The sequence below is a fragment of the Oncorhynchus mykiss genome, chromosome 12, assembly GCF_057628025.1.
Source record: "Oncorhynchus mykiss isolate SJ-2025 chromosome 12, ASM5762802v1, whole genome shotgun sequence".
In the NCBI taxonomy this organism is placed as follows: domain Eukaryota; kingdom Metazoa; phylum Chordata; class Actinopteri; order Salmoniformes; family Salmonidae; genus Oncorhynchus; species Oncorhynchus mykiss.
In genome coordinates this window covers 35,573,300-35,595,918 of record NC_143033.1, presented here as the reverse complement: position 1 = coordinate 35,595,918, position 22,619 = coordinate 35,573,300, and the positions used below count along the sequence as shown (strand labels likewise).

Sequence of the window (22,619 nt, the reverse complement as noted above, 5' to 3'; positions counted from 1 at the left end):
CGCATTAACATCTGCTAACCATGTGTATGTGACAAATAAAATTTGATTTGATTTTGATTTACTCCAGCTGCTCTCTCTCCATCTGACTATGTGTTCTCACAGTACCAGTCAAAAGTGTAGGTGTGTGCACTCATTCAAGGGTTTTTCTTTATTTTTACTATTTTCTACATTGTAGAATAATATGGACGACGTCAAACTATGAAATAACACATATTTTAGATTCTTCAAAGTAGCCACCCTTTGCCTTGATGATAGCTTTGCACACACTTGGCATTATTTCAACCAGCTTCACTTGGAATGCTTTTCCAACATTCATGAAGGAGTTCCCACATATGCTGAGCACTTGGCTGCTTTTCCTTCACTCTGCGGTCCAACTCATCCCAAACCATCTTAATTGGGTTGAGATTGGGTGATTGTGGAGGCCAGGTCATCTGATGCAGCACTCCATCACTCTCCTCAGTCAATTAGCCCTTACACAGCCTGGAGGTGTGTTGGGTTATTGTCGGGTTGAAAAACAAATAACAGTCTCATTAAGCGCAAACCAGGTGGGATGGCGTATCGCTGCAGAATACTGTGGTAGCCATGCTGGTTAAGTGTGCCTTGAATTCTTAACATCACTGACAGTGTCACCAGCAAAGCACCCCCACACCATCACACCTCCTCCTCCATGCATCACGGTGGGAATCACACATGTGGAGATCATCTGTTCACCTACTCTGCTTCTCACAAAGACACGGCGGTTAGAACCAAAATTCTCAAATTTGGACTCAGCAGACCAAAGAACAGATTTTCACCAGTCTAATGTCCATTGCTTGTGTTTCTCGGCCCAAGCAAGTCTCTTCTTATTATTAGTGTCCTTTTAGTATTAGTTTCTTTGCAGCAATTCACCATGAAGGCCTAATTCATGCAGTCTCCTCTGAACAGTTGTCTGTTACTTGAACTCTGTGACGCATTTATTTGGGCCGCAATCTGAGGTGCAGTTAACTCTAATGAACTTATCCTCTGCAGCAGAGGTAACTGGGTCTTCCTTTCCTGATGTGGTCCTCGTCCTCATGAGAGCCATTTTCAGCATAGTGCTTGATGGTTTTTGTGACTTCACTTGAAGAAACTTTCAAAGTTCTTCAAATTTTCGGGATTGACTAACCTTCATGTCTTAGTAATGATGGACTGTCTTTTCTCTTTTTTCCACCCCTACAACAAGGTAGGCATTGGCTCAACAAGGTAACTGATTGGCTCAAATGCATTAAGAAGGAAAGAAATTCCAAAAATGAACTTTAAACAAGGCACACCTGTTAATTGAAATGCATTCCAGGTGACTAGCTCATGAAGGTGGTTGAGAGAATCCCAAGAGTGTGCAAAGCTGTCATCAAGGCAAAGGGTAGCTACTTTGAAGAATCTAAAATATAATTTGTTTAATAGTTTTTTTGGTTACTACATGATTCCATATGTGTTATTTCATCATTTTGATGTCTTCACTATTATTCTACAAAGTAGAAAATAGTAAAAATAAAGAAACCCTTGATTGAGTAGTTGTGTCCAAACTTTTGATTGGTACTGTGTGGGTGTGTGTGTGTGTATATATATAAGAAGTTTAAAGCCGGATTTGGATACAAAAAGATTTCCCAAGCTTTAAACATCCCAAGGAGCACTGTGCAAGCGATAATATTGAAATGGAAGGAGTATCAGACCACTGCAAATCTACCAAGACCTGGCCGTCCCTCTAAACTTTCAGCTCATACAAGGAGAAGACTGATCAGAGATGCAGCCAAGAGGCCCATGATCACTCTGGATGAACTGCAGAGATCTACAGCTGAGGTGGGAGACTCTGTCCATAGGACAACAATCAGTCGTATATTGCACAAATCTGGCCTTTATGGAAGAGTGGCAAGAAGAAAGCCATTTCTTAAAGATATCCATAAAAAGTGTTGTTTAAAGTTTGCCACAAGCCACCTGGGAGACACACCAAACATGTGGAAGAAGGTGCTCTGGTCAGATGAAACCAAAATTGAACTTTTTGGCAACAATGCAAGACGTTATGTTTGGCGTAAAAGCAACACAGCTCATCACCCTGAACACACCATCCCCACTGTCAAACATGGTGGTGGCAGCATCATGGTTTGGGCCTGCTTTTCTTCAGCAGGGACAGGGAAGATGGTTAAAATTGATGGGAAGATGGATGGAGCCAAATACAGGACCATTCTGGAAGAAAACCTGATGGAGTCTGCAAAAGACCTGAGACTGGGACGGAGATTTGTCTTCCAACAAGACAATGATCCAAAACATAAAGCAAAATCTACAATGGAATGGTTCAAAAATAAACATATCCAGGTGTTAGAATGGCCAAGTCAAAGTCCAGACCTGAATCCAATCGAGAATCTGTGGAAAGAACTGAAAACTGCTGTTCACAAATGCTCTCCATCCAACCTCACTGAGCTCGAGCTGTTTTGCAAGGAGGAATGGGAAAAAATTTCAGTCTCTCGATGTGCAAAACTGATAGAGACATACCCCATGCGACTTACAGCTGTAATCGCAGCAAAAGGTGGCGCTACAAAGTATTAACTTAAGGGGGCTGAATAATTTTGCACGCCCAATTTTTCAGTTTTTGATTTGTTAAAAAAGTTTGAAATATCCAATAAATGTCGTTCCACTTCATGATTGTGTCCCACTTGTTGTTGATTCTTCACAAAAAAATACAGTTTTATATCTTTATGTTTGAAACCTGAAATGTGGCAAAAGGTCGCAAAGTTCAAGGGGGCCGAATACTTTCGCAAGGCACTGTAGATAGTTTGGACACACCTACAGATTCTTCAAAGTAGCCACCCTTTGCCTTGATGACAGCTTTGCACACTCTTGGCATTCTGTCAACCAGCTTCATGAGGTAGTCACCTGGAATGCATTTCAATTAACAGGTGTGCCTTGTTACAGGTTAATTTGTGGAATTTCTTTCATCTTTATTGCGTTTGAGCCGATCAGTTGTGTCGTGACAAGGTAGGGGTGGTATACAGAAGATAGCCCTATTTGGTAAAAGACCAAGTCCGTATTTGGACAAGAACAGCTCAAATAAGCAAAGAGAAACGACAGTCCAACAATACTTTTTGACATGAAGGTCAGTCAATCTGGAACATTTGCAGTTGCAAAAAACATAAAGCGCTAAGGTGCAGGGTTCAGTAACCAGGTGGCAGCCGGCTAGTAACAGTGACAAAAGTTCAGGGCAGGGTACTGGGTGGACGACAGCCAGTAGTAACTATTTAACAGTCTGATGGACTTGAAATATAAGCTGTTTTTCAGTCTCTCGGTCCAAGCTTTGATGCCCCTGAACTAACCTCGCCTTCTGGATGATAGCGGGGTGAACAGGCCGTGGCTCGGGTGGCTGAGGTCCTTGATTTTCTTGGCCTTCCTGTGACACCGGGTCCTATAGATGTCTTGGAGGGCCGGCAGTGTGCCCCTGGTGATGCATTGGGCAGACCACACCACCCTCTGGAGAGCCCAACAGGATTCTTTCAATGGTGCATCTGTAAAAGATTGAGGGCCAAGAAGTGTCTTAAGGGCCAAGCCAAATTTCCTCAGCCTCCTGAGATTGAAGAGGTGCTGTTGAGCCACCTTCACCACACTGGCTGTGTGGGTGGACCATTTCAGATTTTCAATGATGTGTACGCCAAGGATCTTGAAGCTTTTCACATTCTCCACTGCGGCCCCATCGATGTGGATGGGGGCGTGCTCCCTCTGCTGTCTCCTGAAGTCCACGATCCACTTCTTCGTTTTGTTAAGTGCCTTGCTCAAAGCCACAATTGTAGCATATATAATATATGGGATCAGAGACCAGCAGCCTTCCATTGTCAATACCAGTGATTTAACATGCATTTTATTTTGTGAAGTGGTTCCTTGCATCATACAGCAAAATGTAAAGTCACGTTTTTGGCCCATGTTTTTTGCAAAAAAATCTGTCCTACTTGTCTGAACACGTGGCTAAAAAAGTTATTGTCAAGCCCTGGTTTGTGTGTGTGTGTTGATGCATTCCTCTGGGTGTGTATGCAACAAACCAATAAATTGAGATCTTGTTTTGACTGAACCCTCCCATCCTCGTCTATCTATATTCTTCTTGAAACACCTGCAACCACACGTCTGCAGTTGATGTGAGGTTGACTACCTCCACCCCAATGCCTTTTGTGTTCTTGAAAAGATTGTCATCCTTGCAGAAAAATATTGGCACTAAGATGAATGAATGGAAAGAGGGGGGGGGGGGGGGGGATCTTCCTTGCAGCTGTAAGACCGGTGCTGAAATCTTCTATTCCTCAAATCCTTACCGGGAGGAAAAAACCAACCTATCAGGCCAATTAAAGTTAATGCGTGGTGACACATTGAATCAAGGGCAGGGATTGCTGCCATATGGTTGGCCACTGGTCAGGCTGTAAATCAGGAAGAAGAGTGTGCAGGACTGAGGGAGGAGAGGGGGGGGGTGTCAGGGAGGATGACGCAGCATCACCCCTTGCCACAGAACGGAACAGCAGCAAATCCATGATCTGTCTGGTGGTGTGAAGAAAGTGCACTCCCTCTACCGCCCATTACCCCCGTCAAGCCTCCCCCAGCCCTAACCTCCCTTCCACCTCTCTGTGTGTGTGTGTGTGTAACTGCCAGCTTCATTAAGGCGTGTTTTGTTTCCCCTCCCAGGGAAGATTTTAAATGAGCTGTCATCCTGACCTTTTTCAGCTCCTATGTTTTTAAAGGGAGTTCATCTCACCCCCTCTCTCCTACAGGGGACAGACACTTTTAAGCCGGCACCCTGCGGCAGACGGCCATGCCAAGGTTGTTTTGTGGGTAATTTCCTTCCTCATAACAACGCGGTGTGTGTGTGTGTTTGTCTGTGCTCCGGTGTTTGTTCTGATGCCACACAGCAGCAAAGGAGAAGGGCACGGGGCAACACACTCTGTCGACTTAATTTGCTCCCTGACTGTTCTTCAGTACAAGCATCTGTGGTGTTTTTAATACTGTAACTAAGTGAAGCAGTCTGCAATTAAATCTGTTCTCTCTGCTGATGTTACTGGGTGGCAAGCTCTCACACACATACAGCCTCTCATTATTAAAGTACCTTGTTATTTATTTAATTTTATACGGTCTCTCTACTCCATTGTTTGATATCCCCTAAATGTACTCCTGTTGTGGCTGTTGGACTGTAGTAGGGCTGGGCGATATGGCCAAAATAGCATATCATGGTATTTTTCAAATTTATGATGGTATTTTATGTTTTTGATTAATAAAAGTTCTGCATTTTCTTTGAGTAGTGTGTGACCCTAGATTGGAAACACATTCTAAATAATTTCAATGGGTCTTTCTTCATTCGGATTGTTTTATACTGTTCAATTCAACCTAAAATAATTTATTGCATTTCCATCAATTTCTGTATTTCCTGCACTCATTTCAGATCATTTCCACACTGCCACAATATAGGCAAAAATTCTAGACCTTATTTTTAACCAAATATTGCGATTTAGATCAAAACACTTGGATTAACTTTTGGAATCATGGAAATATGTTTATTATAATTATATAGTTAGAATATAAATAATAGTGGGCACTTTGAATGCAGTGTTTGACATAACGAATGAAAATGCCATGGAAGAGTTTTGTGATATGGTAGGCACCAAAGTGATGTTCAGTGTTTCCTAGGGGACCCTATAATCTTTGTCTACATTTATATATTTTTCATATAACCAAAATATTCATGCTTCGCCTATTCCTCTTTTGATTTAGAAGATAACTAATCGCTAACTAGCGATTAGCATTAGTGGCTAACACTTTAGCTTAACTTGCTAAGAAAATACAAACTGGCTGTTTGCAGATGTAAGAAACACAAACTAATATTGTAATTATAGAGCGCTTGTGGATTTATATTAAGATCAATGTTACATGTGCTGCATTGACCATGCAGACTGAACGAACGTGGCTCGTGGTCAAGCAACAGGGTGGGACTAGTTCTGTGGAAAGAGGCATGGAGAGAGAGCAGAGATGGATGACTACAGTAGCGGAGTAACCTATATAAATGGACGTTACACACGGTATATCACATTTAACAAACCAAACATTCAAATACCGTTATAGAAGGTAAAGTTAAAAACCCGGTCCGTGCATAAATACCGGTGTGTGTGTGTATAGTAAAATACGGTATACCGCCCAGCCCTAGACCGTAGTATTGATGTGTTACTTACTGCCATGTTCCTACTATTGCTCTCTGGAGTGGGTTCTTTGTGAGTGGAGTTCATATCTGTCATTAAAGGAGAAGTTTGCTTTTTTACAACTAAAAAAGTATATGCAAATGGTGTGTTGTAGAAGGGTGGTGACGCTTTTTTGCGATTTCACTTGCTTTTGAAGGGGTGGGGCGGGGTTGACTCTGTGACATAGTAATTCTAAACCTCCCAAGGCCTGGGGGAAGAGTCTGCCCCACGTTTTACCTTGGCTGTTTGATGTTTTAATTTAAGTTGTTATTCACATCAAATGTCACCTCTACCTGATGCTCCAGGTGTGAAACACTTTCTAATTGAAAGGTAGCTGTGTCCTCCCTGAACTATCTCTATGTAGCATATGTGTCCCTGCAGTTATGTTTGAGTTATGACCTCTCTCCTGTCCTCTCTCTTCCTCCCTCTCTCTCTGCAGTGTGAGTAGCAACGAATGTCCCATGTTGCATTAGTGTCTGTGTGAAATGCTGGCCTGCCTGCCAGGGCCAGGTGACCTCTCCCTCCAGCTTCTTTCCCACACGCAGATGAACACTGGACTTCAGAAATGTAAGGGTCTCTACTCTACTCTCCTACACACACACACACACTCACTCACTCACATGTCATTCATTCCCTCTCTCTCACACACACACACACTCACTCACTCACTCACTCACTCACTCACTCACACTTACAAGTCATTCATTCCCACTCACTCACTCGTCATTCATTCCCACTCACTCACTCACTCACTCACTCATTCACTCATTCACTCATTCACTCATTCACTCATTCACACACACACACACACACACACACACACACACACACACACAAGTCATTCATTCCCACTCACTCACTCGTCATTCATTCCCACTCACTCACTCACTCATTCACTCATTCACTCACACACACACACACACACACACACACACACACACACACACACACAAGTCATTCATTCCGTTTACAAGACCCAAGGTCTTTTAAAGGCAGTATACATGTAGCAGCGGCGTTATACCACCTTGCAATACAGATATTGGTGTACGAAAGGAGGCTAATTCGTACATTTTCAATCCAAATATTTTTTATAAAGATAAGCATTGTTAGATTATAGCAGTAATTATGGTAGTCCTAAAACTTTCTTCCTCTGAGTCAGTTGGCGCACCGATGCGCACCGATGCTCATTACCTCACACTCAACGTCAACAAAACTAAGGAGATGATTGTGGACTTCAGGAAACAGCAGAGGGAACACCCCCCTATCCACATCGATGGAACAGTAGTGGAGAGGGTAGTAAGTTCCTCGGCGTACACATCACAGACAAACTGAATTGGTCCACCCACACAGACAGCATCGTGAAGAAGGCGCAGCAGCGCCTCTTCAACCTCAGGAGGCTGAAGAAATTCGGCTTGTCACCAAATTCACTCACAAACTTCTACAGATGCACAATCGAGAGCATCCTGTCGGGCTGTATCACCGCCTGGTACGGCAACTGCTCCGCCCACAACCGTAAGGCTCTCCAGAGGGTAGTGAGGTCTGCACAACGCATCACCGGGGGCAAACTACCTGCCCTCCAGGACACCTACACCACCCGATGTCACAGGAAGGCCATAAAGATCATCAAGAACAACAACCACCCGAGCCACTGCCTGTTCACCCCGCTATCATCCAGAAGGCGAGGTCAGTACAGTACAGTACAAAGCTGGGACCGAGAGACTGAAAAACAGCTTCTATCTCAAGGCCATCAGACTGTTAAACAGCCACCACTAACATTGAGTGGCTGCTGCCAACACACTGACTCAACTCCAGCCACTTTAATAATGGGAATTGATGGGAAATTATGTAAAATATATCACTAGCCACTTTAAACAATGATACCTAATATAATGTTTACATACCCTACATTATTCATCTCATACGTATATACTGTACTCTATATCATCTACTGCATCTTTATGTAATACATGTATCACTAGCCACTTTAACTATGCCACTTTGTTTACATACTCATCTCATATGTATATACTGCACTCAATACCATCTACTGTATCTTGCCTATGCCGCTCTGTACCATCACTCATCCATATATCTTTATGTACATATTCTTTATCCCCTTACACTGTGTATAAGACAGTAGTTTTGGAATTGTTAGCTAGATTACTTGTTGGTTATTACTGCATTGTCGGAACTAGAAGCACAAGCATTTCGCTACACTCGCATTAACATCTGCTAACCATGTGTATGTGACAAATAAGATTTGATTTGATTCATAACATAAGCCTGTAGTATAATAGGCTAATAACCACACCAAAACTTAACAAAAGTTTTCCAACTTTATTAGGGTAATATCAGAAGTAAGTCAAACCATTGTTTATAGGGAAAATATGAGCAGGATATTATGTTGTGGCAAACACAACATTGCAGTTGTAACTTCATTTTGTGCAAGAAAATGGCTCAACAGAAGAAAAAAATCCAATTGCGAACTGGTTTAAACCGTCACAAAAGTTTTGAATGGGCTATATTGCAGCAATTACAAAGGCTAGTGCCTACCATACCCAACAAATGACAGCAATAGGCTAATGATATTTATTTTACAACAGTCCTACTTATAAGCTATCCTGAACAAAAAATATAAATGCAACAACTGTTGGTCCCATGTTTCATGAACTGAAATAGGTTCTCATATTCCATATGCACAAAAAGCTTATTTCTCTAAAATGCACAAATTTGTTTACATCCCAGTTAGTGAGCATTTCTCTTTTGCCAAGATAATCCATCCACCTGACAGGTGTGGCATATCAAGAAGCTGATTAAATAGCATGATCATTACACAGGTTTACCTTGTGCTGGGGACAATAAAAGGCCACTGTAAAATGTGCAGTTTTGTCACACAACACAATGCCACAGATGTCTCAAGTTTTGAGGGAGCGCGCAATTAGCATGCAGACTGCAGAAATGTCCACCAGAGCTGTTGCCAGATAATTTCATATGAATTTGTCTTCCATAAGTCGAGTCTGATGTTGTTTATGGGAATTTGGCAGGACATCCAACCGGCCTTACAACCGCTGACCACGTGTAACCACGCCAGCCCAGGACCTCCACATCCGGCTTCTTCACTTGTAGGATCGTCTGAGACCAGCCACCCAGACAGCTGAGGAAGCTGTGGGTTTGCACAACCGAGTCATTTCTGTACAAGATGTCAGAAACGGTCTCACCAGGATCTTGAAAACTGCAGCTTGGCGTCGTAACCGACTTCAGTGGGCAAATGCTCCACTTCGATGGCCTCTGGCATACTGGAGAAGTGTGCTCTTCACAGATGAATCTCGGTTTTAACTGTGCCGGGCAAATGGCAGACAAGCGTGTATGGCGTCGTGTTTGGCGGGCGGGTTTTCTGTTGTCAATGTTGGGAACAATTTCTATAAGTTGTGTCCCAGTTTTTCCATGGCCTGCATACTCACTAGACATGTCACCCATTGAGCATGTTTGGGATGCTCTGGATCGACGTGTACGACAGCGTGTTCCAGTTCCCGCTAATATCCAGCAACTTCGCACAGCCATTGAAGAGGAGCGGGACAACATTCCACAGGTCATAATCAACAGCCTGATCAACTCTATGCGAAGGTGTTGTGCTGCATGAGGTGAAATCCATAGACTTGCACCTAATGAATGTATTCAAATTCACTGAGTTCCTTATATGAACTGTAACTCAGTAACCTTTGAAATAGTTTTGTTTTTATTCAGTGTAAATACGGGGACACAATTAAAGACAGATTAAACTTAATTTAGCAAACAAATGTCTGAACAGAATGAAACAAAACACATGTTCCATATTTTAAAGAACTGGTTTAGATGAATAAACAGGCCTACAATAATAATGAAAACAATAATAATTATGATAATAAAACGAATGATTATTAATACGGAAAAATAAACAAATAAAAGATCCAAAATTGCGTCCTACCTAAATAGAGTGTTGCCCTGCATTTGGCCCCGTCAATGTTATTTTCGTCTTTGTCCACTACAATCTAAAATCTTTGTGCTCTAATATCGTAGGCTAATTTATTTGGAGCAAATTTTGGGGAAACTCAAAGCACATTAGCTATATCACTAACTCCTAAAGATAATACCCGCTGCTAGTAGCCATGTATTAATCTTAACAGCACATAAAAAACAAACAAAAAACAAACACATTTTGCAGTTGTAGCCTAGCACCCAATGAGGCCTATGCAATGGCCAATGTGCATTTCGCACTTTATGTACAGTGCCTTGCGAAAGTATTCGGCCCCCTTGAACTTTGCGACCTTTTGCCACATTTCAGGCTTCAAACATAAAGATATAAAACTGTATTTTTTTGTGAAGAATCAACAACAAGTGGGACACAATCATGAAGTGGAACGACATTTATTGGATATTTCAAACTTTTTTAACAATTCAAAAACTGAAAAATTGGGCGTGCAAAATTATTCAGCCCCCTTAAGTTAATACTTTGTAGCGCCACCTTTTGCTGCGATTACAGCTGTAAGTCGCTTGGGGTATGTCTCTATCAGTTTTGCACATCGAGAGACTGACATTTTTTCCCATTCCTCCTTGCAAAACAGCTCAAGCTCAGTGAGGTTGGATGGAGAGCATTTGTGAACAGCAGTTTTCAGTTCTTTCCACAGATTCTCGATTGGATTCAGGTCTGGACTTTGACTTGGCCATTCTAACACCTGGATATGTTTATTTTTGAACCATTCCATTGTAGATTTTGCTTTATGTTTTGGATCATTGTCTTGTTGGAAGACAAATCTCCGTCCCAGTCTCAGGTCTTTTGCAGACTCCATCAGGTTTTCTTCCAGAATGGTCCTGTATTTGGCTCCATCCATCTTCCCATCAATTTTAACCATCTTCCCTGTCCCTGCTGAAGAAAAGCAGGCCCAAACCATGATGCTGCCACCACCATGTTTGACAGTGGGGATGGTGTGTTCAGCTGTGTTGCTTTTACGCCAAACATAACGTTTTGCATTGTTGCCAAAAAGTTCAATTTTGGTTTCATCTGACCAGAGCACCTTCTTCCACATGTTTGGTGTGTCTCCCAGGTGGCTTGTGGCAAACTTTAAACGACACTTTTTATGGATATCTTTAAGAAATGGCTTTCTTCTTGCCACTCTTCCATAAAGGCCAGATTTGTGCAATATACGACTGATTGTTGTCCTATGGACAGAGTCTCCCACCTCAGCTGTAGATCTCTGCAGTTCATCCAGAGTGATCATGGGCCTTTTGGCTGCATCTCTGATCAGTCTTCTCCTTGTATGAGCTGAAAGTTTAGAGGGACGGCCAGGTCTTGGTAGATTTGCAGTGGTCTGATACTCCTTCCATTTCAATATTATCGCTTGCACAGTGCTCCTTGGGATGTTTAAAGCTTGGGAAATCTTTTTGTATCCAAATCCGGCTTTAAACTTCTTCACAACAGTATCTCGGACCTGCCTGGTGTGTTCCTTGTTCTTCATGATGCTCTCTGCGCTTTTAACGGACCTCTGAGACTATCACAGGGCAGGTGCATTTATACGGAGACTTGATTGCACACAGGTGGATTGTATTTATCATCATTAGTCATTTAGGTCAACATTGGATCATTCAGAGATCCTCACTGAACTTCTGGAGAGAGTTTGCTGCACTGAAAGTAAAGGGGCTGAATAATTTTGCACGCCCAATTTTTCAGTTTTTGATTTGTTAAAAAAGTTTGAAATATCCAATAAATGTCGTTCCACTTCATGATTGTGTCCCACTTGTTGTTGATTCTTCACAAAAAAATACAGTTTTATATCTTTATGTTTGAAGCCTGAAATGTGGCAAAAGGTCGCAAAGTTCAAGGGGGCCGAATACTTTCGCAAGGCACTGTATGTCAAAGCCATATCAAATATCTTGTTTGTAAAATAGTTGCTATTCAGCTCAAAATTGAGTTGAGAAATAAAAAGTATACTTACAGAAAGCTGTGAACATCCTCTCCCCATCTGTGAGCAACACACCCTTCTCGCACAGTCTCACCTGTCTCAACGTGTGATACCACCTCACCCCCACCCCCTCTCTCCCAACCCCAGGTGACATATCTCTCTCACGCACACTTCAGTCGATAGTCCTAAATATTTTCGGTATTTGCTGTTATTGAATTCATTTCTGAGATTCCTATGGTTTACGATCACATGATGGTTACAATGCCTAAAATGTACAACCAAACAGGAGTAACAGATGCATGTTGTTTTGAACAATGGACACCCATTAATGTTTTCTCCTTTCTTTTTGGTCCCTCAGAACTGGTGCCATGTAGAAAGCTTCTCAAATCTCCTATCCAAGCTCTCCGACTGTACGATGTTGGCCATCTTATGCCACGATTTTGCAGTCCAGGCATAATGTTCACGTCGTGTGCAAATTCTTTGGCCGTAAAAGATTGTGGAGTGTCTTGGCACTCTCATTGTGACAGGGTCGAGGTCTGCCGATTTTAAGTAGCACTACGTGCGGCCGTAGGCTCTGACAAAGTTCTGGCAAAAACATGTAGCCTTAATCGTGTAGTGTGGCTGGTGTTACGAGCCGATCCTGGTGACTGACCAATAGGAACACAACCTACACTGAGTATGCGCACAATAATACGATTTTGAATAGTCCGATTTAATATAATAGTATGATCTAAACGTTTACATGCTTTGCAAGACGAATGATTTCCCTAATAATCTTGTTTACATAACATATCTGAAATCAGGCCACCTGATGGGATTTTGATAAATGGACAATCGCCAATCAAAATAAACTTTTTACCATAGCGACCATGTTATTTTTGGGAAGCCTATTTAATTCTGAGTTCGGACATATAAAGTTTGTATGTGAAAACTATTTCTAAGATGCATACTGGCTGGTGCTGGCACATGCGCAGATCTAATACACCGCTGCACTTGACGTAGCCTACGTCGGCTTACATAGCCTCACAAGCCAATCGCACAATGTCTCTACAGAACAAGCAAGTCGTACAATCTGTCTAGGTTGATATCAAAAAATTGTATTTGGTAACATCGCACAGTGTGACATCTAATTATCTTAAAAGACTGAATCCAACGATCAGTGTGGGAAAGCTTTTAGATTACGTTCCCTGTGCATTATTGATCAGACCCAACCCAGGGCATACCCCAACAGACCAGCTTGATTTAGATCTCCCCCTCCCCTCTGTTCTCCCTCTCCCTGAGGCACAGAGATCTCCCTCTAGCTAGTTCCTGCAGCAGGTTTGTGTGTTATAAAACACTCTCTCTCCATCTATGGCTCATCAAGACTGTAATTTCAGAATCACTGTAATCCGCCTACCCCCAGGAGCACAGTGCCAAGCGAGGGGGAGTCTCACTAAGTGCCAACGTCCGCCATGTTGTTCTGTTCCTCCTCTCCTCTGGCAGGCATGTGACAGAGTACAGTGGAACAAGCTTGGTTTTAAAAAGGTCCACTCTGTAATAATGTCTGTCGCTTGCTGCACTGCTATGTAATGCACATCAAAGCAGTAGGGGCTGAAAGTAAAAGTTTGATTTGGTTTATCAATGAACGAGTACCTTTTTTCCCATTCCTATCAATAAAATAATTATATTAAGTCATACAAAAGTTTAACTGTGCGGGAAGTTTCAAATGCATTTGTCATTTCTAAATCTGTAATGTGATAGGTATTTGACCATTTACTATTTTTTAACACACAAAAACACATTTGATGAATACAATATTTAATCAGTTGTCTTCCGCAAATGAAGTTTATGTTGACTCAATCTTTGAGAGGGAGGGAATCTGACTTCATTGGTCTTCAACTCACAGCTCAGACATTTAATTCCGGTTCAATGTAATAAGCCCTGAGTTAGCCTGCCTGGAGCAGGTTAGATCTGAAGGATTCGTTGAAATACAAATGTAGCTGGCTGAAAGGTGAGCCACTTCTGTGGTACCGTTTGAACTCCGAGTTGACCAAAGTTAACTCCTCAAACTACACTCGTAGTATAGGGCTCAGGGCAGCAGCTTTATTTATTATTGGGGAGAGAGACTGAAGAGCGACTTTAAATAGATGAGAACACACACACACACACGATACCTGCTCTCAGACTGAGTCTGATGCTGTTGGGAGAGCGATCGTTAAACTCAGCAGCTTGGAAAGTGGAAATGGCCCCACGATTCCTCCACAGCACAGAGAAGGAAGCATGTAGAGAGAAGTACAACAAATGGAGCAGGCAGAACAATTTTACTCTATACACGCAGCTACTTTACCGAAGGGGCTACATGGAAAGATACGGAGATCTGAAGTAGATCACAACTACATTCCCTATGTCCACATAATTTAAACAGTAAGAGATTCGTTAAGTCAATCTTGTCTTGAGAGAGAAATGAATGAGCCAGCTAGCATTTGCCCCCCCTACAGTTTAAATATTGTTTGGTAAAAACAGTTGTGTGTGTTACTGACTGTGAAATACTTTTCCTATGTGTTCCTCCATTGGGCAGTCCCTCCAGGATTTCGTTAGGTTTTTTTTGTGATTTTTGCGGGCAAAAATTATTAATTTTGGAATCCATGCTACAGGACTATTTTGATCACGGACTGGGCCCCTCTGGCAATAACATTGACGAATACACTGACTGTCTCTGGGTTCATCAGGAAGTGCATAGAGGATGTTATTCTTACAGTGACGATTAGAACATACCCTAATCAGAAACCGTGGATAGATGGCAGCATTCACGCAAAACTTTAAGCGTGAACCTCCGCATTTAACCACAGTAAAGTAACTGGAAACATGGATGATTCCAAACAGTCTCAATTCAACAGCTCACCCGCCGTTGCACTGCACACCTCCCTATCCCACCCAGCAAGAGGAATACCTATCTGAAATGCTGTTTATCGACTACAACTCAGATTTTAACACCGTAGTGCGCTCCATTCTCGTCACTAAGCTCGGGCCTTGGGTCTGAAATGCTCCCTGTGCAACTAGATCCTAGATTTCCTAACGGGCTGACGCCAGGTGGTGAGGGTAGGCAACAAGACTTCCACCACACTGATCTTCAACACTGGAGCCTCCAGGGGTGTGCTCAGCCCCCTCCTGTGCTCCCTGTTCACCCATTACTGTGTGGCCACGCACAACTCCAACTCAAACGTCAAGTTTGCTGACGACACGACAGTGGTAGGCCTGATTACTGACCGCAACGAGACTAGAGGGAGGTGCCCAGAAAATAACCTCTCCCTCAACGTCAACAAAAATAAACAGCTTATCGTGTACAACAGGAGACAGAAGAGAGAGCACGCCCCCATCCTCATCGATGGGGCCCATCTCATTGCCACCCTTTTTTTCCTGTGCATTTAAAAAAAGAGAGCGGATTAATTAGCCCCTTAGCATTGTGACACCACCGTGCCAGTCTTCACAGCTCAGCTCTCTGCCTAGTGCCACTCTGCCTAGCCCACTCACTGCATGCTGCCTGTGAGGCTGAGGAGAGGAGAGGTAGATGGAGAGAGAATTACAGCTTGTGGAAAGACTAAAACCCATTCACGTCCACATTAGGAGATGAGTCTGCGATGGAACCTGGTAGCATTACTTGACATTTTAGACATTTCGTCCCCAGTAAAAGACAGATCTAGCCACCCTCTAAGAGTTTTTATTTTATTTATTTTTTTATTTTTTATTTTTTTTACCCACGTATTTAATAGAATGATGTTGTACTAGATATAGTAATTGAATAGAATAACTAAATATAAGAATGTATGGCTTGGATGTTAAAAGATGAGGGTTCACTTTGGTTCAGACAGTGTTTTAAAAAGGCATCACTGTGGGACTGCCTGGTGTATCCAAAATGGCACTTTGGGCCCTGGTCAAAAGTAGTGCACTATGTAGGGAATAGGTTGTCATTTGGGACGTGACTGCATGTGTATGTATGTAGGTCAGGCTGGCTGGCTGGGGCAGGGAAGGTGACCGGGTTTGAGACCCAGGGCTCAGCCTGAGGAGGGGAGGCTTGGTGAGGTTGCATACAGAACCTCTGCTCTCCTCAACCCAGATCACAATGGCTGGAGGCAGGCCCCTCTCTCTCATATTACATTATAACTGACTTTTACAGTTGGGGAAAGAAAATGAGTCTCACCGAGTGACAGAAACACGCCATCACCTTAGCACATGCTGAACACACACACGACATACTCACGGGCACCTGAATGCACATGTCAAACACACACCTTATCAGTCTTACACTCCCCCAAACACAAACATACACACACTCCAAACTACAGCATCTTCAGACACACTGGGGCATTGTTAAATATAGCCAGTGAGGTGCTTAGTAGCTGTAACAAATGTCTCAGTCAGAGGGCTGAGGGCTCAGTGGTGTTCCAGAGATCAGAGAGACGCTGTGTGATTACTGTCTGCTGTCATGGACCTGCTCCGCTCTTTCTCTACCTCTCTCGCACTTTCTCTCTCTTTGCCTCTCTCTCTCTGCCTCTTGCGCTCCCTCATTCCCTCCCTACCCTTCTCCCTCCCTATTTGACACAGAGGAGAACTATCCCCCTGGCAGACACAGGGGACCAACACTGCCTCCTCTCCCTTTCTGCCTCACTCCTCTTTGTTTTCTCCCACAATGAAATTGGGGAGGGGACTGTGGATCTGTCTTGTCTGTCCATTCGTTCATACGTCAGTCGCATGCAAGATCTCGTACAACTCTGACCAGATTTTTTCGAAACTTGGGTGAATGATGTGTCTTACCATCGAGATCCAGAATTTACAAAATTACACTGATTGGCCCAAGGCAGGAGCTATAGTAATCCACTGAAATATGTTAGTCACACGCGATATCTCAATTGTCCCAAGGGGGGTGGGGGGGGGCTGCATCATTCGTGGGGGACGACATATTTACTGTTGCCTTGTTTAGTCTGGGAATCAGTAGCAGGCAAAGTAAGTCCTTTCTTCCTTGTCACTCTCTGATTCACATCTCACACACACTTATTGTTAGCTACAATTTATAATGACCCATTACTGACTGAATGTAAACCTCAACTACGGCACTTCAGAATAGGAGCAGAGATTGGAATGTGTTGGTTGCTTCGGGGAATCCAGTCAAGATCAAACTCTCTGTATGCGTCCAAAATGTCACATTATTCCCTATATACTGCAATACTTTTGACCAAAAGTAGTGCACTATAAAGAGAATAGGGTGCCATTTGGGGTTCAGCTTCTATTGTGTCCTTGTGAGATATGAGTTGAGAGCACTGTGCTGTTTTTGATATTAGGGGAAGTGCTGAGATTTGGAATGTGAGAATGTTGTTGAAGTCAGTCCGGTTCCGTTCTTCTCAGAAGAGAACCTTAGAACCTCCGGTCAGATTACCACACATCTGCTCCTCTGACGAGAAACCTGACATTTAGCTTTTTACCTGCGTTAACATTTCTCTCTCTCCCCCCCTTTGTCATTCCCCCCTGTGCTCTCTCCCTCTCTCCACCCACCTCTCTATCTTTCTGTCTCTGTCACCCCAGGGGACACTACACAGAGGATGAGATCCGCTCAGTATCCAACCCCTGCGGAATTGGATGCTTATGCTAAGAAGATTGCCAACAACCCCCTGACCATCAAGATCTTCCCCAACAGTGTCAAGGTCCCCCAGAGGAACCACGTGCGCCGCACAGTCAACGGGCTGGATACTTCAGGCCAGCGCTACAGCCCCTACCCCCCCTCTCAGGCCAACGCCAAGGCCGGCCTCCTTGCCATCGTCAAGGTGCCTGTCGTCAAGGGCATCCTCAAAGACTTTGACGGCAGCCGGTCGCGCCTGCACCCCTCTGGGGTCCTCATGAACCCCCCTGGTCCTCGGGGGCCCTTTACAGCAGCTGTCTCGGCCAGCACTTTAAACCTTCACCAACCCCCTTCCCAAGGCCAGGGCGGGTCCCAGTCTCAGCAGAGCCTGAACCCTCAACTTGCGTGCCAGACTCACCCACAGACTCTACAACAGACCCACCCCCAGCAGCAGCAGGGCCTCAGACACCCACCCTGCATGCCCCAACAGCAGCACCCGCAACAGGGGCTGCCCAGGCCCCAGACACTGTCCCACCCCCAAGCACTAGGCCATCCCCAGCCTCCTTCTGGTCTCACCCTCTTGCTCCAACAGCAGCAGCAACAGCACCTTCAGCAGCAGGGGCAGCCACCTCCTGGACTGCAGGGTGGCCGGAAGCTGCCCGATGCCGACGCACCGCCTAACGTTACAGTCTCTACCTCAACCATTCCGCTCACCATGGCTGCTGGCCTGAACCAGAGTCGCCAGCCAGACTTGAGCAGCATCGTGCACCAGATCAACCAGTTCTGCCAAGCCCGGGCCCAGGGGGCTGGAGCCACCTCCATGTGTGAGGGCCAGATTGCCAACCCCAGCCCCATCAGCCGCAACCTCTTCAACAACGCCTGCTCCAGGGTTTCCATGCACAGCAACCCGCACACCAACGCCTGCCCCCCCGGCCTGCCCCCACACCCCAACTGCATCATGTGTCCTGCAGACAAGGCTGCTGTCCCCGCTAACCCCCAAAACAACATGGCTGCCATGAACAGGATGCATGTTTACCACAATGATCTCAAACAGCAGCAACACCAACATAATTTACAACAGCAGCACCAACAGCATTTACAACAGCAACACCAACAGCATTTACAACAGCAACACCAACGGCATTTACAACAGCAGCAGCATCAACAACAACAACATAATCACCAACAGCAGCAGCAGATGCGCTGGAACCAACACCAGTTGGCTTATCTACAGCACATGCAGCAGGACGGTGGGGGCCACCCCTGCAAGCACCCTTCTCGAATGGGCTACCCCCCGGAGCTGTGTGGGGGCCAGTCATACAGCCTGAAGCCTCCTATAGAGAAGCCCACCCCCTCTCCTCCCATCAACAACAACGGCATGCCTGGGGGTCCACTGACCCACTACACCAATGGTGGCCACTACTTCCAGCCACACTCTGTGTGGAACAGCAGCATCCTGCCCACGCCCAACAGCGACAGCTCTGGGTCTCAGGACCTGGCCATGCCGTTCCATGGGGGGGCCTCAGGGGGCACCACCACGCTAGACTGCGGCGGGCCCCCTGGGGGAGGCCATTACAGGCCAGGGGGCGGCGGCTCCACCTCCTCTTCCTCCTCCTCCAGCCAGACTAGTCTGATGAAAACAGCAGATTACTTGGGCGGGGACTTTCAGACGCCCTGCTTCCGAGATCAGAATCTTGGGCTGATAGGCAAGATGCATAGGCCACCAATGAACAGGGTGGGGCCCGAGGTTGGACCAGGGGACGGCAGAACCACTCAGATCCAGCACCCAGGGTACAGATAAGATAAGCTATGGCCGGCATTGTCTATACAGCCGTTATCAAAAACAAGAACCTTCTTCTTTTAGTCTTAAGAATGGAAAAATATGAAATACAATAAAATTAAGTAAAAATGAACACTGACATTAAAAAAAAAGACAAATATATTTAATAAAGAGCAGTGTTTTCTTTTTTTGTAGTCAATCTTGCAAGTGATCAATTGATTTTGTAAATGGGTGCTTTCAGTAGGCACCCTCTAGGGAACGTTTCCTATGTATGTGATTGTCGTCATTCCCTACCTTTTTTTCCCATCCTACCTGTCTGTCAGTGTGCCTGGATCTGAGGATACAGAGTTATTTTTACTTCAGATCTGTCCTAAGAGTTTTTTTCTTTTTAAGCATAAAAGATGTCTCCTGCAGACGATGGATGAAAATGCACTGATCGTTGATGGAGGAAAGAAAACACATTCTCATAAGGATCTTGATGTTTTTGCAGGGTCGAGTGGGGATTTCTCCGCTCCGACTAGTTTTATTGGACAAGTGGCTAATTTTCACTTATTATGTTTACATGTGAATCTCATTGTGACATCGAAATTAAAAGCATATATATATATATATATATATTTTCCTCTTGAAATCACCACAGAGACGAGATAATTAGTGAATGGTTCAGTGTGGAACTGTCAGTCACTGGACACTACAAAGTACAGACGGAGAGACTTGCCATATGCACATGTACAAAGAGGCTTCTTTTTCTTTTAACGTGTTTATTTATTTGTGTAATAGGACTGTTTTATGAATCAGGTCACCCACTGTTCAAGGTTGATTCCTGTCTATCATCGAAGTATCTAATCAGGTTGATGTTTGTACAGAGTATAGATATATACTGTATTGACATCTAGATCCTGCAGGGAGCAATTTAACGTTGGGACTGACTGGGGGAGCCAACCAACCGATGCTCTCTTGCTCAAAATGCTGCAATGAATTCAGGTGTCTGTTACAATCCATTTTGTCACCATTGCCAATTGAGGTTGGCAACATGATTGTGGAATAACATTTTTATTTAAATGGAGTGGGAAAAAAATCAAATCTGTTCATTCTGTCTGAATCCTGAAATGGCCAAAGTCACATAATTGACAAGGAAAAACACCTTTTAAAATATGTGCCATTTTATGTTGGTTACATTTTTTCCTATAATTTTGGTAAACCCGAAAATTATTACTTGAATTGTTGAGATGCAAAGTTCTGTTTGGCAGTTGTTTAGTGAAGGGAGGGGGCTAGTTATCAGGACTAAACCTTACTACTGGAGTGGAAGAAATATAATTGTTACTAATATTATATTAGAAACTAACGATGAACCAAAAGCAGAGTTTTGATCCCGAGTTTTTTTTAATGTTTTATTTATCATTAAGTTAGGTCTAGTTGCTACTGATTCTGATATGAAGTGTGCTTGAAGAGACCAAATTGATCACTTGCAAGATCACTTGGAGTTAAACAGCAAATGCATTGTTTATTTTATTGTACACTGGCTTACCTACTATACTACTCTAACTTTAAAGTGTAGTGTGTGTGTGTCTGTGAGAATGATGCCTGCTGACGTGGGTTGAGTGTAAACGTGTGTTTTGTATGTGCTAGTGTGTGTCTGTATGTGAGAGTGGGTGGACACTGACATCCACATTCTGTTCACCTCCCTCCCAAACAGCCCTTAAAAAGCCTTAAGTATTTGGTCCTTGGACTTTCCTTTGAAAACAAGCATGGTTATAATGAAAATCAAAAATGATGATTGGAAGATTGCAAGGATACATACAGAGGAACAGCAATTTCTGTTAAACATTTTTTTTTATACCGTTTTTGTTGAATAGAAAAAGCAATTCCTTAGATTCTTTTTTTTTAATGAAAACAAGAAATGGAGTAATATTTTGTAAGTATATTTTAAATCTATGTGTAGTTACTGGGTTGTAACAAAAAAAATCAAAGTTTCAAAGCTTCACTTGTGACTATTTATAATACTTGATTTTCTTGTTATTTAAATCTTATTTTTCCTCTTTGTTCCTTTTACTATTGCTGTGAAATGGAAGAAGGCCCAATAAGCCTTTCTTTTACGAATCACTCTGGCTGTACGACAGATAAGACGCAAAAGCGTGAGAGTTGTGCTACTCTTTTTGTAATATTGTAATAATTAAATAAAGTTCTAATTTATGCTTTGAAATTAGTGTTCTATGGATGTCATGTTCTTTTGATGCCTGTTCTCCTATTTGATGAGCCGTACAGAACTTACAAAAATATGAGTAGGCCTATTTGTATGTATAAGTTTACTACCCTTCATTCAGTGAGAACAGATGGAACAAATTGGAATCTTTTTAACCTTGTTTGTGTCCAGACCATATACCTGTCTGCTCACTGCCTAGTAGATCTGCATGGGTTACCCCCCCCCCTCCCCCATTGAGGTTTATAGTGTTACCCCCTGATTGCTTGAATGATTTCCTTAGATAAGACTGTATTCCATGTCTTTTTCCATTTTAGTCCCTCAGATTTCATTTCAATAGTAGGTTACTGTGTGAAATAAAGATTTACCTGCATCATCATCACATAGTCATTGATTTTTAGATAGCACCTTGCCTCTATCAATCAGGTACAGAAACCTCAGAACAGTTGCTGCATTTGGACCCAGTTAGGAAGTCAACAATCAATGAATGATTTTAGGCTCGCTCTACATACACAAAAGTATGTGGACACCCCTTCAAATTAGTGGATTTGTCTATTTCAGCCACATCCATTGCTGATTGGTGTATAAAATCGAGCACACCGCCATGCAATCTCCATAGACAAACATTGTCGGCAGAATGGCCTTACTGAAGAGCTCAGTGACTTTCAACATGGCACCGTCATAGGATGCCACCTTTCCAACAAGTCAGTTTGTCAAATTTCTATCCTGCTAGAGCTGCCCCGATCAACTGTAACTGCTGTTATTGTGAAGTGGAAAAGTCTAGGCGCAACAACCGCTCCACCGTGAAGTGGTAGGCCACACAAGCTCACAGAATAGGACCGGCAAGTGCTGAAGCGCGTAGCGTGTAAAAATCATCTGTCCTCAGTTGCCACACTCACCGAGT

At 43.5% G+C, this 22,619-nt stretch overlaps 1 protein-coding gene across 11 annotated transcripts in view; it reads left to right on the top strand.

Moving 5' to 3' along the window:
* The window catches only part of LOC110537500 (protein FAM222B), a 93,176-nt gene extending 71,082 nt beyond the window's left edge, over nucleotides 1–22,094 (top strand). For 6 of the 11 annotated variants that reach the window (XM_021623591.3, XM_021623584.3, XM_021623588.3 and 3 more), the window contains 3 exons: nucleotides 6,649–6,776; nucleotides 17,702–19,526; nucleotides 19,909–22,094. In XM_021623591.3, coding sequence (XP_021479266.3) covers nucleotides 6,695–6,776; nucleotides 17,702–19,526; nucleotides 19,909–19,951 — 1,950 coding nt within the window. In that variant the 5' untranslated portion in view covers nucleotides 6,649–6,694 and the 3' untranslated portion in view covers nucleotides 19,952–22,094. Of the gene's footprint in view, nucleotides 1–6,648; nucleotides 6,777–17,701; nucleotides 19,668–19,908 lie in introns of those variants that run through there. The other 5 variants (XM_090192368.1, XM_036937468.2, XM_090192365.1 and 2 more) reach the window with 1 other exon arrangement.
* Nucleotides 22,095–22,619: the final 525 nt, after the last annotated feature.